This window comes from Colletes gigas, unplaced genomic scaffold (assembly GCF_013123115.1).
Source record: "Colletes gigas isolate AHSC1104 unplaced genomic scaffold, ASM1312311v1 Colletes_gigas_Sc00023, whole genome shotgun sequence".
Taxonomy (NCBI): Eukaryota; Metazoa; Arthropoda; class Insecta; order Hymenoptera; family Colletidae; genus Colletes; species Colletes gigas.
The window spans coordinates 1048330-1061329 of NW_025106652.1; the positions used below are offsets into that span (position 1 = coordinate 1048330).

The 13000-nt window shown below is 38.4% G+C and overlaps 1 protein-coding gene across 13 annotated transcripts in view; it reads right to left on the reverse strand.

Annotated features, from left to right (window-relative positions):
- Nucleotides 1-13000, reverse strand: part of LOC122401269 (phosphatidylinositol 4-phosphate 5-kinase type-1 alpha) — a 45645-nt gene that overhangs the window by 26105 nt on the left and 6540 nt on the right. For 8 of the 13 annotated variants that reach the window (XR_006259432.1, XM_043403305.1, XM_043403309.1 and 5 more), the window contains 6 exons: nt 12228-12443; nt 11921-12147; nt 11702-11837; nt 11456-11543; nt 7586-7648; nt 3048-3125 (listed from right to left, as the gene is read on the reverse strand). Coding sequence is in view for 12 of the 13 variants with exons in the window: in XM_043403305.1 (XP_043259240.1) it covers nt 3048-3125; nt 7586-7648; nt 11456-11543; nt 11702-11837; nt 11921-12147; nt 12228-12443 (808 nt within the window). In the remaining variant the exon portion in view is untranslated. Of the gene's footprint in view, nt 1-3047; nt 3126-6897; nt 6910-7585; nt 7649-11455; nt 11544-11701; nt 11838-11920; nt 12148-12227; nt 12444-13000 lie in introns of all 13 variants that reach the window. The other 5 variants (XM_043403310.1, XM_043403302.1, XM_043403301.1 and 2 more) reach the window with 4 other exon arrangements.

Here is a 13000-nt window from a genome sequence, read left to right on the forward strand (position 1 = left end):
TCCGTCTCTAGAAATTTTTCTCGTCGTCGGGTCGCGAATGGAATCGCATTATCGTTGTCCCATAAACGCGTCGGACTCACAGGGTGTTGTCGCGTAACTTGGCCACCCTAAATGTGTCGTTCCTCAATGACAAAAATGTACGCGCATGTTTTAACACTTTAAAATGTTTACTTTCCTTTTCTGACCGTTTAAACAAATTTAAATTAATACAGAAACTTTCTTCCTTACCTAAGTATCTATTTTTTCAATGTTCCCAAGTATTTTTCATCTTAACCTTGAATCAGAGCGTATTACAGAAACGCTGAGAAAATAAATACCCAGGAAAGGAGTAAAATTCGTATATTGATTTGAAAGTGCTCGACCAAAAAATTATTAAAAATAAATGGCATTAAGGAACGAAAAAAAGCTAGATGTTATCGATAATACGGTAAAAAAGTGGGGACCGAGACATCTGCAATGATCAAGCGAAACGAAACACCCTGCATGATTCTTTCTCCGGTTTCCTCGATAGTTTTTCCAACCTTTTCGCCAGGGTTTAAAAATTACGTTTCACTGTTGTGGCGTGTTCTATTCGTACCCATGATTCGATGGAGTGAGACAATGGATCACCTACCGACACGAAACACGATAGGGCGTACGTCATTCGCACGTGAAAGCACGTGCGAGCAATCTTCGTAAAAGCGACAAGGTATCTTCTGAAAGGAACGGCTCGCTGATAAGGGTTGATTCAGTGGGGATTCTTGGAGCCGTCACGGACAGGGATCGTGGTGAACACTTTGGAAGCGGGCAACGTGGGAATGCCGCATCTAAGTTTACTGCACTGATCGCTGTGCCTGGCTACACACGTGAAATTCAGCGCAAAGCCAATAATAGAAACGTGGAACATTTTCGTTTCGAATCATCCGCAACGATTTTCGGAACAGAAACAAGGAGCTTTCGATATCCATCCAGCCGTCGCGGTCGTACTTTACTCTCGAATATATGTATATTCGGTTTCAGGACGCCTCGAATCGTTCTCCCCGGTTGGTCAAATTTTATTTTCGAAAAACGAATGGAAAAATTTCGATTCGTTCGTGAACCAGTTTCTTTCGTTCACGTTTAAACTTAGAATTTGTTAGCCGATTTTTCAAATCAATATCGAGGACCAGTTTACGAATTAAAAAATGTGTAATTGTCGTTCGGAAATAAAATTTGTCCAACTCTGTTTTCACGACTTCTATTTTAAATTTTACTGTTATTGATTCTTTGTATTAATCGTAGAGCGGGAGTATTGTACAGATTAGGATTTTTTCGTAATTAGGTGCTACGTGCAATTGTTAATGAAAAAGAGCAATAGTTTGGCTGTTTTCATGTGGTACATTTATGTATTGTCAAATTATGAAAAAATTTTAATCTGTTTAAATTTGGGCACTCACAATGGAATCACCAGATTTTTATGGAATCGCGCTATTCTATCAGAGGTAATCATTATTTTATTTATGCTTATGTAACTCTTAAATTACAAAAGATATTCAAAAATTTATCAAATAAAAATTGTACTCTTTGTGGAAGTTTGTAAATTGATAGAAACTGTGTTTGCTCTCCCTATTTGACAGTGCTTTTTATTTAAAAACTTTGATCCCATACATTTTTCAACATCTTTTATAATTTAATTCTACAGGCATATATCAAACGAATCATTCTACATATAAGAAGTGGTTTCCTTCAAATTATACAGGGTGTTCAATCACCCTCAGGAAAAATTTTAATCGCAGATTCTAGAGGCCAAAATAAGACGAAAATCAAAAATACTAATTTGTTGATTGAGGCTTCGTTAAAAAGTTATAGAAACATTTACGACCACACAGTATATTTTCGGTGAAGAATTTTTTTCTTAAAAGCACATAGGATTTCAGGGGTATGTCTATTCACCAAAAATAATTGTAATTAACCTCCGCAAACGAAAACAATTTTTCCAGAACGATTTGAAATTTTTTTTTGCCGAAAAATTTCAGCACCTACTCGAATTTTTTTCTCGAAAATGAGTAGAATTTCGAAGGTATGTCTATTCACCGAAAATGATTGTAATTGACCCCCGCAACCGAAAATAATTTTTCCGAGAATTATGTGAAATTTTTTAGTAACTTTTTAACGAAGCCTCAATCAACAAATTGATATTCTTGATTTTCGTCTTATTTTGGCCTCTAGAATCTACCATTAAAATTATTCCCAGGTGTGGCCGAACATCCTGTATAAAAAAAGACGTATTCTTTTTGGTACTTCCCACTCTACAATTTCAGTTTTCCTAATTAGGGTCAAGTTATATGGTAGATGGACCTTTCTCTTTTCATCTGGTTTTTATTTTACTGAAGTACGTTGTTAATTAAAAAAAAATAAGTAAATACTAGGTAGTAATATTCGAGAAAAAGTAAAGTACTGGATAGGTGAATTCACATTGTCAATGAAAGAACTATAACATTTTCGACGATAGAGCAAAATTTCTAAAGAAGAAACTGCTTGGGTGGAAGGGATAAATATTACCACTAACAGGTCATTTTTTAAAAGTGTTTCTTTCGAAATTCAATGTTCAATTCAAAGATTACATCAGATAATAACAAGGAAAAATCCGAATTGGACCATTTTGTTTTCAACGACCTTCTGTAGTTCAATAGAATACACATTTCTAATCATATGTGTGAATCATTAGCCATAGTTAGAGAGTATTAAAGATACAATTATTAAAAGTCACATACCTACATAGTTATGTTCTATGCATACACATATACAAGTAATGTCACTTCGCCGAATTATAACTTTAAAACTATCAAATAACTATAGCCACCTACTCTTGTAAGAAATATTATCTTATCGTTGGCCTCTCTTAATTCTTCCTTTTTAATTTTGTTTCATCGTCAATGATATATCTGACTAACGATCTTCTATTGCAGGGATTGCAGGCATGTGCTTTGGTTCCGAAAATCGGTGAATTTCCGGGTCGCGTGAGACCGCGTAAAGCGTAAAAAGATGTTCGAAAAATATTATAATGTTAAATGCATGGGCGGACTCACCGGTAGAATCGAAGTCGCCGTCCAGGGGCCTGAGCGGCCTGGTGATGCTTTTCCTCTTCGACGGGGAATGTTTCAACGCTGAAACACAAATCGTACCGGTTAGAATTCCAAACATACGTGGTCAACCCTAAGGACATCGATGTATACTCATGGAAATCGGAACGGTCAATTGGAGATCTCAGATCGGTGCCTATCGAGGGGGGCGGGGATCAAACGAGTTAACGCTACAAAAGCTGACGTCAGTGCCGTACCAAGCGTCCGTTTGCGCGTGAAGCTTTCTAACTTTGTTTGGAAAAAGTTCTGAACAAGCTGGGCGTTCAATACCATGGTACGTTTCCGTGTAATTGTGTTACGGGATCTCTATTTTTGCATCGTGTTTATTGTCAACTTCCATTGCAATTGTTCTTTACGTGTTTTATACTGGGCCATTTAAAACACGTGCCACCATACAAGCTCTTTTTGAAGCTAGAAAAAGAGAAATTTTTGTTCGTTACGTACAGTGATTACATTCTTGTATAAATAGAAATATTTATCTAGATTCTGCTACACTAAAATTAATACATAAATTGCCCTGATCAACAAAGATTTTCTTTTAACGCTTGTCTAGTGAGTTTCAAATGCAGAATGCTTGCTATTCTCTTTAATGAATCGATATTCTACCAATTGTTTCAGACGTGTTGCTATGAATTATTAAGAAATAAATTCTCAATTCCCATTGGCGTGTTCCACGTGGAATAAATGGTCCAATATATTAACATAAGGTTTCTTCAGATACGACGCTTCAATGTCTAAACCGATTCTTGCTACAGCACTGCTCGTCAAGACTATGTCTAACTCCTTCACCGTCTGGCTACGCTTCTTTGATTTCTCTACTCTATCTGGGAAAGACGCGAAACTACTAATTGTTGACGATTTTCTCGGGGGAGCTAGTCTCCTGGATAATGTCTAATACATTTTTTGAAACGACAATTTAAAATATACAGGGTCCACCATAACATGTGAGAACCATTTCAGTTATATATTGGGGACACAAAAGAATAAACACCGTTTATACTAACATGTGTCCTATTTGAATTTGCTTCAAAGTTACAGCCACCTTTGTACTCAAAGTACACTCAACTAAAACTGAGCTAGTGTAACTGTATAGAATGCTCGATAGCTCTAAAACTTTGCTTATTATCAAACTTAATAGACTTCTAAATCAAACAATTATTTAATATATTATTATTTGCATTATGTTATTCCCTAATTAAGTCACCAGCAGCAATTCAGTGTAAATATATGGGCAGAAATATGTCATGATACTATAATCTGACTAGTATTTCTCAATTAGTGACGAATAGGTTAATCTTTTGACAATTTTTTACGTGATTAAATATTGTATATCTCAACAAGTTTATCAAGAGCCCTGAAATAATAGCGCGTGGATAAGTGTTGGCAACTACACATTAGAATAGATAGTATACATCTAACTGTAATTAGTCCTATCAAATTATGCCACTTAATATTCCAGTACATAGTACCAGCAACAACTTTGAAAAAGATATTAAAAAAATTACTCAGACCACTTGCACAATTACTGAGTCATAAAATGCTTTCGTAGCCATTGCCTTCTTAATTCTTTCCTCCCATTACTCCTGTGTCACCGATCCATCACTGAATTAACTCCCACGCGTTACAGTGGACCCTGCATAATTACGCCGACAACATTGAAAGCTCTCTTCGTCGACAGAGTTCTTTCTATGGCCGGATCGTTACCTTCTGTCGCTTCTTGATACGCTACTTCCCGATGTAACATGCCTCTGTAACTGAAACATCACATGTAAACTACGTACGTACGTAAATGGAACGTGTCGTCGTATCGTATTCGAGACAGGCGATCGACGTAATCGCGACGAACAGCGAAAACGATTTCCTACCGTTGGTTCGCCGTGTAGCTAGCTCTAGGCTAAACCAACATCGCTGAGTTATGTTCAGGTCTGATTAAAACCCGGTGAACGGCGTTAACTGGAACGAGGCGCGTCTCGAGATTCTACGGAACTGTGAATAGTATTCTGACAAAATGAGCGACGCAACGTTAAAGCACTGAGCCGTTGATCCGCTGTGAGCTTTATTAATTCAATTATGCGAGCAAGATGCTGAATATTTAAATATTAACGGAACGAGAACAAAAGTAGTCGTGCAGTGCGAGAGCTGCTTCGAATTGGATAGATTTGCGAAGTAGGGGCGGAATGATTTGGACGCTCAAGGTCGCCGATCGTTCATCACCACTACGTGAATTGTGAATAGAAAATTATTGGATTCTAGGCAAATTTGTACAGCTTGTATATTCGTGATTCAATTCTACGTAAAATATAAATGAAATATAAGATAAAGATTCCCAATCATTTACATATCTTGTTTAGCAGTCACTTTGAATATTAATGGAGAATTCTAGGTATTATTTTTTGCTGGATTCTATTAGAAGATAGAGCATTTATGGTATAGAAATAATATTTTTTTTTTTTATTAAAATAGTGGTGTGTTTCATATTTAAATCCTGAAGAAAGAAATAATGTTCTACTGTTGAACAGTGTAATGAAAAATATAACTGTAAGATTTATTTGTGGATTTAAAACAATTGCTTGTAATCTTCCAAAGATACAATCACATGATGTTGCAAATCTTAGTAATTTTAAAACACATGGTTTACTGTAAGTAAAAAGGATAATGCCTCAACCAAATTGTTAATAATCGTATTAACGAAACGAATTGTATAGATGATTTGGTGTTGCATTTAAGTGCATTTACCTTATTCGTCATACTAATTTTTCTTCCAGTGAATCAGAAAAATGAAACTGGATAAAATGTTACTTGAAACAGTATTCAAACTGTAATTAATTTCACTATGATGAGGATCAAAGGTGAAAGCTAGAGTGGTGGGAGTCGAATATTTATGGTGGGGGCAAATGTTATCGGTGACCTTGGATGGCCAATTAATTCCGTCGTAACTGTAACGCGTTTCCAGTGTTGCAACATGGAATGTTTCGTCTAGAAGAGACCTAACTTCATGATTCGCTGGTTTTCTCGGAGGAAATCCTTTTCACAGGTCGTATCGTACCTTAAACTTTCATTGTCAGATAAGTACCGGGGCTGTCAAGTAAAAACATGGGTGAAAATGTGGAGATTATATTCACGTTCTATGCAAAAATGTTCCTGACGAAAAATTCGATAGACGTTCGTAGACGTCATCCAAACGGTGGCAGACGAAGGATCGATGTTAAAAATACAGCCGCGGCCAGTAGGATCGTATATTGGTTCTCGGATGCTCTCGAGAAGAGGATGACCTAGATTCGCGTAAAAATAAGAGGGTCTTTCGATGGAGGTGGGTGGTTAAACGTGTCCTTGAAAAACTGTGAACGTGTCGAAGCGTAAAAGGAGAAGAGAAGTGTGAGAAAGTGATGAACGAAAAGAAGAAAATCTGACCAGGCACACACAGATCTCACGGGCATCGCAGAAGCAGTAGAAAATTGAAACGATAGTAGTGGAACGAACTCGGTTGCTTCGTTGCGACTTTACAACTTCCATATTTTCGCCGGCGAATACGATGAACGGTCGAATTCGTGAAAAAGAAAAGAACAGAACCGTTCCCGTATTTCCGGCAGAAATATTCATATACATTCTCATACATATTTCCGACGTAGAATGCAAGTAGTGGAGAATACAAACATCTACAATTGCATCCGCATGATCAAACATTTACACACATATTTAGACGTACAAGTATACATAAGAGTGATCAAAGATAGGTGAAAAAGATAATCAAAGAAGCGTTGCGAGATAAAATTCTTCAGAGCTGATACGCGAATACGAGGTGCAAATACTTTGTACACGAGAAAAGGTTGTCTAAAAGAAAGTGGTGGGCGAGGATAATTCATCGAAAAACAAAACTGAAAACAAGAAATCTTCAAACCTTCAAGACTGGTATAAAAGCACAAGAAACCAAATTTTATGTACAACGCACAACGAAAAAGAAACAGTAAAAGAAAAATGGCTTGGTTAACGAAAAACAAAAGCTGTTTACAATCTTTCCTACTTACTGTATATCTCTTCTTACATCTACGATTATAATAAAAAAGGGTTCGTTTCGCATGCCACGATAGACGCACATCTAAGACAATTTCTCAAATTCTCTACGCGTAGGAAAAAACTGCATTTCGTGAACCGTTCTATCAAAGACCGATTCTTGCCGAGAGAAAAGGAAAAGCGTATCTAATGTAATTCGACAACTCGACGATGCATGATGGAAAACAGTTTCGTTAAAGGTGCTGGTAAAAGCAAAAATGTTTCTTTTTTTTTTTGGTAACGAGATCGAGGATTCTATCCGGGTACAAAAGAGCAATAACACCAGGGCATACGGAGTGAGATAGAGAGAAAAGTACGCAATTACAAGCAGAGACGATCGTATTAAACGAGACAGAAAAATAAACAAAACGAACATACGTGGTACAACCATACAAAATGGACAGATAGACAGACGGACGAACAGACAAAGTTACCTATGTAGCTGGTGACGAGGTTACGGAATTTGCGATGATTCCCCTTAATCTCAGGCAGGTCCACTTTTGGTATTCGATTTTCGAGTTTCGATCGGTAGCAGGTCAGATCAGGTCATTTGGGGTTGACACGGAAAGAAGTGCACGGGACACAAAAACATCAACATTTAGCTAAACTCCGTACTCAACATCGTTTATATAATACCGGATTGTTAAACGATAGAATCGTAAGGGGCTGTCGAGAATAAATAGCAACACAAAGGAAAGCGGGGTTGTACATTCTTGCCTCGGATAATCGTAGATAAGAGATAGATAAAGAGAAGGGAAGAGGAAAAAGCGACGGTAAAGTACCATTCTCATCTTTGTCGATGACGAACAAAGGGTCACTGTATACGTCATTTATCCTATCGCGAATTTTCCTTTGATCGTTTCTAGTGTTTGTGGAAACTCGATTATTCGAACGTGTTCTTACGAGCTGACCCGAATCCCGATCGCACGAAACTCTTTTAACGATCTTCTTCGCCGTTAAACGGTGTCTCGTTAGTCTCGCTAACATGTTTTTTCCGCGCGTCTTGAACCCGACTCTAATTGCGTCTTAACTCGAGCGTGAATTTTAATTCGGCACCGACGTCTGAAAGTGCTCGCGTCCGAACGAGGTCGTCCCAGAATTGATAAGAGTCCTACTTCTTGCGTTATGAACTTCTTGGTCGAGATCGCTCGAATAAACCAGTTTCCTACGTATGGAGTATATCTAAAAAGTGTTGTGAATTATATAGGAATGTTAACGTAACTGAAACGAACGCGCGACAAAAATTCGGTGAAATCAAAATAAGGGAGAAATTAAATCGGAGTCGGTGAGTCGGTACTCTGTTAGTCGCATCGCAAAGTACACAAGTATCGTTAACAGGTGGTGAGTGAAACCCAAACGTACGGTAAAATACAAACAACAAACACATATCGCATGATACGCTATTTAAGACAGTACACAAAGTGGGTAACGCGATGACAGTGCAGAAAATAAACTTCGAATGAATTCATAGCTACGGACGAGGGGATAAAGAGGACAGAGTGGATGAAATAGTATTTAGTGACGGCGCGTAGCAGCCACGGGGATTCTTGTGTACGATTTTTCATTAATATATATTACGAAAGTGTTCAGAAATAGTTAGCGGGATACAAAGTGCAAGTTTCAAATAACCGAGTACTAATTACCTCGACTTAGAGTGAGAATTATTGAGACGCTAAAAATAACAACTGGTAAATAGGGTCAGACGTGGTAAACGTTTCTAGCAACTTTTTTTCTGATGTTGTGAACGCTGAACTCAGCCTTGAAAATACGTCTACGTTTTATTAGACACTATGCACGACACTGGGAAAATTAACTGTAGTAGAAATAAAATCAATCGACTGTTCAAGGCCGCTTTCTCCATTCGTAGACACACTGAAGGACGAGCTGCTGATTGATTTTAAAAGAAAAATGAATTAATTACTGGATCAATCTGGTTACCTAGAAGTTAAACAACGAGCTATTTAAATATTGAACGAGGTGTTATAATTACAGAAAATCCACAAGAGTCCCTGCAGCGACCCACGCGTAGCAGTAGCAATAGTGAGAGTAGTATAGCGGGGACAGTAGAAGTAGAAAGAACAAACAGAAACATTAAGTGGAAACGGTTAAAGAGAAGAAAAAAAAAAAGTAAATGTACGGGTAGGCTTTATAAATGAAATGAAGTTGGTAAACAGCGAAAATGTTTATTGCAAAATATATAATTATGTACATTGGTGTCCACGTGGAGCCGATAGCTGAATATTTTCACAATAAAAGAACGTGTCTACTTCTACCATTTTTTTTGATCTCACTCTCTCTCACGCACTCTCTTTCTCTCTCTGACACGCCCACGCCATACTAACTAGCCAAAATATATACTCGACTCGTACACGGCGTGAGGACTTCTTTACGTCGTTTGTAAATCGCACAAAATTGTTCGGATGTCTGAAACTGCACGAATCGTTTCTGCAGATTTTGTTGCGCGAGTCGAATGATCGGCGAAAGAAAAAAAAAAAAAAAAAAAAAAAGAGAAGAGGAAATAGAATTTTGTGCGATCCGTGACATAATTTATCATTAACAACAGACACCAGTGATCACGCCTACACCCTATAACACTATTAGGAACACGAGGGTCGCGATACTCTTACAAAAACTTTGGCACGTCGATTCTCAACGAGGAACTTCGATATATGCGAACCTGAACTTTCAATCACTCGATATAGCGGGATAAATTCTGTGCGTATAGGGACGGCAACGTTTTAACAGAAAAATGTGGAATTGTCCTTACAATAATGCGCTTCTCGCGGAAACCTTACACCTATTATCGACCCGTTGTGTTAGAGCACGATTCGCTTCCAAGAGTTTACTCGATACCGACTTTGATGCATAAAATACTCAGCTACGTATGTGGACACCAGTGGACTGGTCATTTTTGTGCTCGTCAATGAATTTACATTTCAAGACCGTAAGGTCTGTTTTGAAAGTAAACGTGAAATGAATAATGAGGTCGGGAACTTTATAAGAATATAGATATTAAAAACTTAAGAATACTGTAAAATTAAAAAAGAAAAAAAAAAGAAAAAAAAATCGAAAAATATGTGTATCGTGTTAGCAATTAGTTACACCAATACAAAACCCAAAGGTGACCTACACATCCAATGAACCCAGGGGTGCTTAATCGACAGCATTAATTACGAAAGAATGCAGGTATCCGAAAAATCGACGTCGGGGCTGCTGATTATGATTACGATTTTTCTTTCTTTTCTTTTCTTTTTATCATTTCTAACGGGATGTGTTACGCGATTCGAAATGATGGTTAAAAGTTCACTTAAAACGAGTGCAGTCAATCGCGCGTAGTTTTCGGATATCCGCACAAGGATTTGTCGCATTTTCTGCAGTCATTTACCTTAAGTGGCTATTACGATTATTAGAATCTTTCTGGACGGCTAAATTTGTCTGTGATAATGATGTATGATGGCAAAATTGATTTCGCTTATTCTCGCTTCGAACGTCTTAAAATAAACGAACGATATGCTGTATCAAATGTTTGATCGGTTGACTCGATCCTCTGATTATGGATCGAAAATATCGTATGATCGATCGATCCGCTTAGAACACGACTCGACACCGAAAATTGTTATCACACAAGAACAAAATAAGCGTCACTGAATTCGAATAAATGAATTGGAACGTTCGGCGATGGCGATTATATAATAAAGAAGCTAAAAAATATATACGTAACTCTAACTTATATCTGACTGCTTCGCACAAACTGGAATTCGTAAGTAACAAGACAATCAACGTCGCTACTTAAATGTAAACGGTAGAGTTACGCGCGTAATAATAAGTACCATTTTGAGCATTATTTTTTTAACCCTTGCGATTAAATCTTCAAACTTCCTCTCCACCCCCATTTCTTTTTTTCTATCCGTACGTTTAAAATATGTCTCGAAGTCTCTTTCTTTCGTTCGCTTATGTAAAAGGTACTACGCGATAACATTGCATTGTATGATAGTTGAATCACAGTAATTGATGCTATTACTATAAACAGAAAGATAGTCATTAATCACGGTCAGCTGGCGATAAAAATACTTGTCGTTATAGTTCTACTACTCTACTTAAAGCCTAGCATCTCTCTTGTACTTTATGCTTATAAGACAAACCGAATCGTTCGACGACACTAGACGAGATACGTCAGTCCAGAATCCATTATAACCCGTAAGTAACTCGTCAAATAAATCGCTTACAAAATTAGGAATGAGCCTTGTTGAGTGTTAACATTGAGGTCAAGTTTGTTAGAAGAGGCTGATTAGGATGGTACTTACGTGACGGTATCTTCTTGAATACTGTCTTGGCCATGAAATCTTGAAAACGTTGCGCGTAAAAACCTGGCCGATGCACGGACACGGTGTCCTGTAAAAAAATGCCGACATTTTCTTCTTTACATTTAACGTCAGGGTTAAAAGTCACATACACGCTTCTCTTCGATGAAAAATCGATGCGATTTACGAACGTCGTCGCGCAACATTCGCCGCAAGAAGATAAAAACAAAATGTATTCTTGGTACTTACGCCATCGTGTACCATCGACTTCCACGTGTGCTCGAGTTTTTTCTTGAGCCTGTAACTTTGCAAAATATCAATGATACCAAGGAAGAGCAACAGGCGTTCGCCGCGTGCGTTGCGAGCTGGAATACCACCTGGACTGCTAGGAACACGAACGTAATTAAAACACGTTATTAGAGCATCCGCGTTTTATACAATTCTAAGCCATTGAAACACGATACTCACGGTACGTCGTCCTCCTCGTCTATCGGCTCGCTTTCAGCCTGAATACTCTCCATCGCGGTACTATGGGCGACCAACCTTTGTCGGTTTATGCTTCGCGATCGGTTCAGAGCGCTCGCTCCCACCCTGTCCTCCCTATCTCGCTCCCTTTCCGCTTGAAGGAATCCTGCGCTCTCGCCACCGACTTCCGCGACTTCTTCATCCGCGCTCGCTGATAACCTCTGCTCCTGCTGCAACGTACAGCTCACATTTAACGCTGTTCTCATAGTACCGTAACACCCTAGATAGCATGTACCTAGCATGTACCTACCGCTTTGTCCCTCGCAGCCTGGTCCAGATTATGAATACCAACGAGCAAAGAATAATCCATGATTTTGAAGCTCTCCAATACCCGACAATCTCTTTGAATCGTTTTCACTAACGCGCTGTACGTGTCGGCTTCCAAAAAGATACCTTCCGCGTGATGCTCCATGAAATCTAAATCCTTGTACGTCGGCGAGGACTTGGATCTTTCTGATTTCGACGCCTGACGGTTGAGAAAATGTCTGTTGGACGCGTGAATCGTGGAGACTCGCAAAACCTCGATTTAACGGACAGAATCCGACTAACTCTATTTTATATATAAATTACACTTGTAGAAATATTTTATATCGTAAATGGTGGTCTATTGGAAACTGGACAGAGGTATAGTTGTTGCGGCCCGCGGTATCCGTTGAATAATTTGCCATTCAATATAAATTTTTATTCGAGTTTTCTAATGTTTATTGCACACTTTATTAAGATACTATAGTAAGATGTGTTTGATGACGATGTTTGATGTTTTAGAATGTAGCGAGAATGATGTTTTGTGGTTCGAATGTTGGAACGAACTGTTTGAAACGGCAACTCCGACGCCGTCTCCTCCCTTCCAAGCACCCTTGCAACGATGCCCTTGGAAGGGGGTGCGTCACATCTGAGCAAAGACGTCACTTGAGGACGTTGGAGAAAGTTGCCGTTGTTGGTCAACGACCTTTCCCCAAAGTAGTTGGGGGAGGCTCATGGTAGGGTTGTGTGCTGGCGCGTAGATGTGAGAATTGAAGAAAG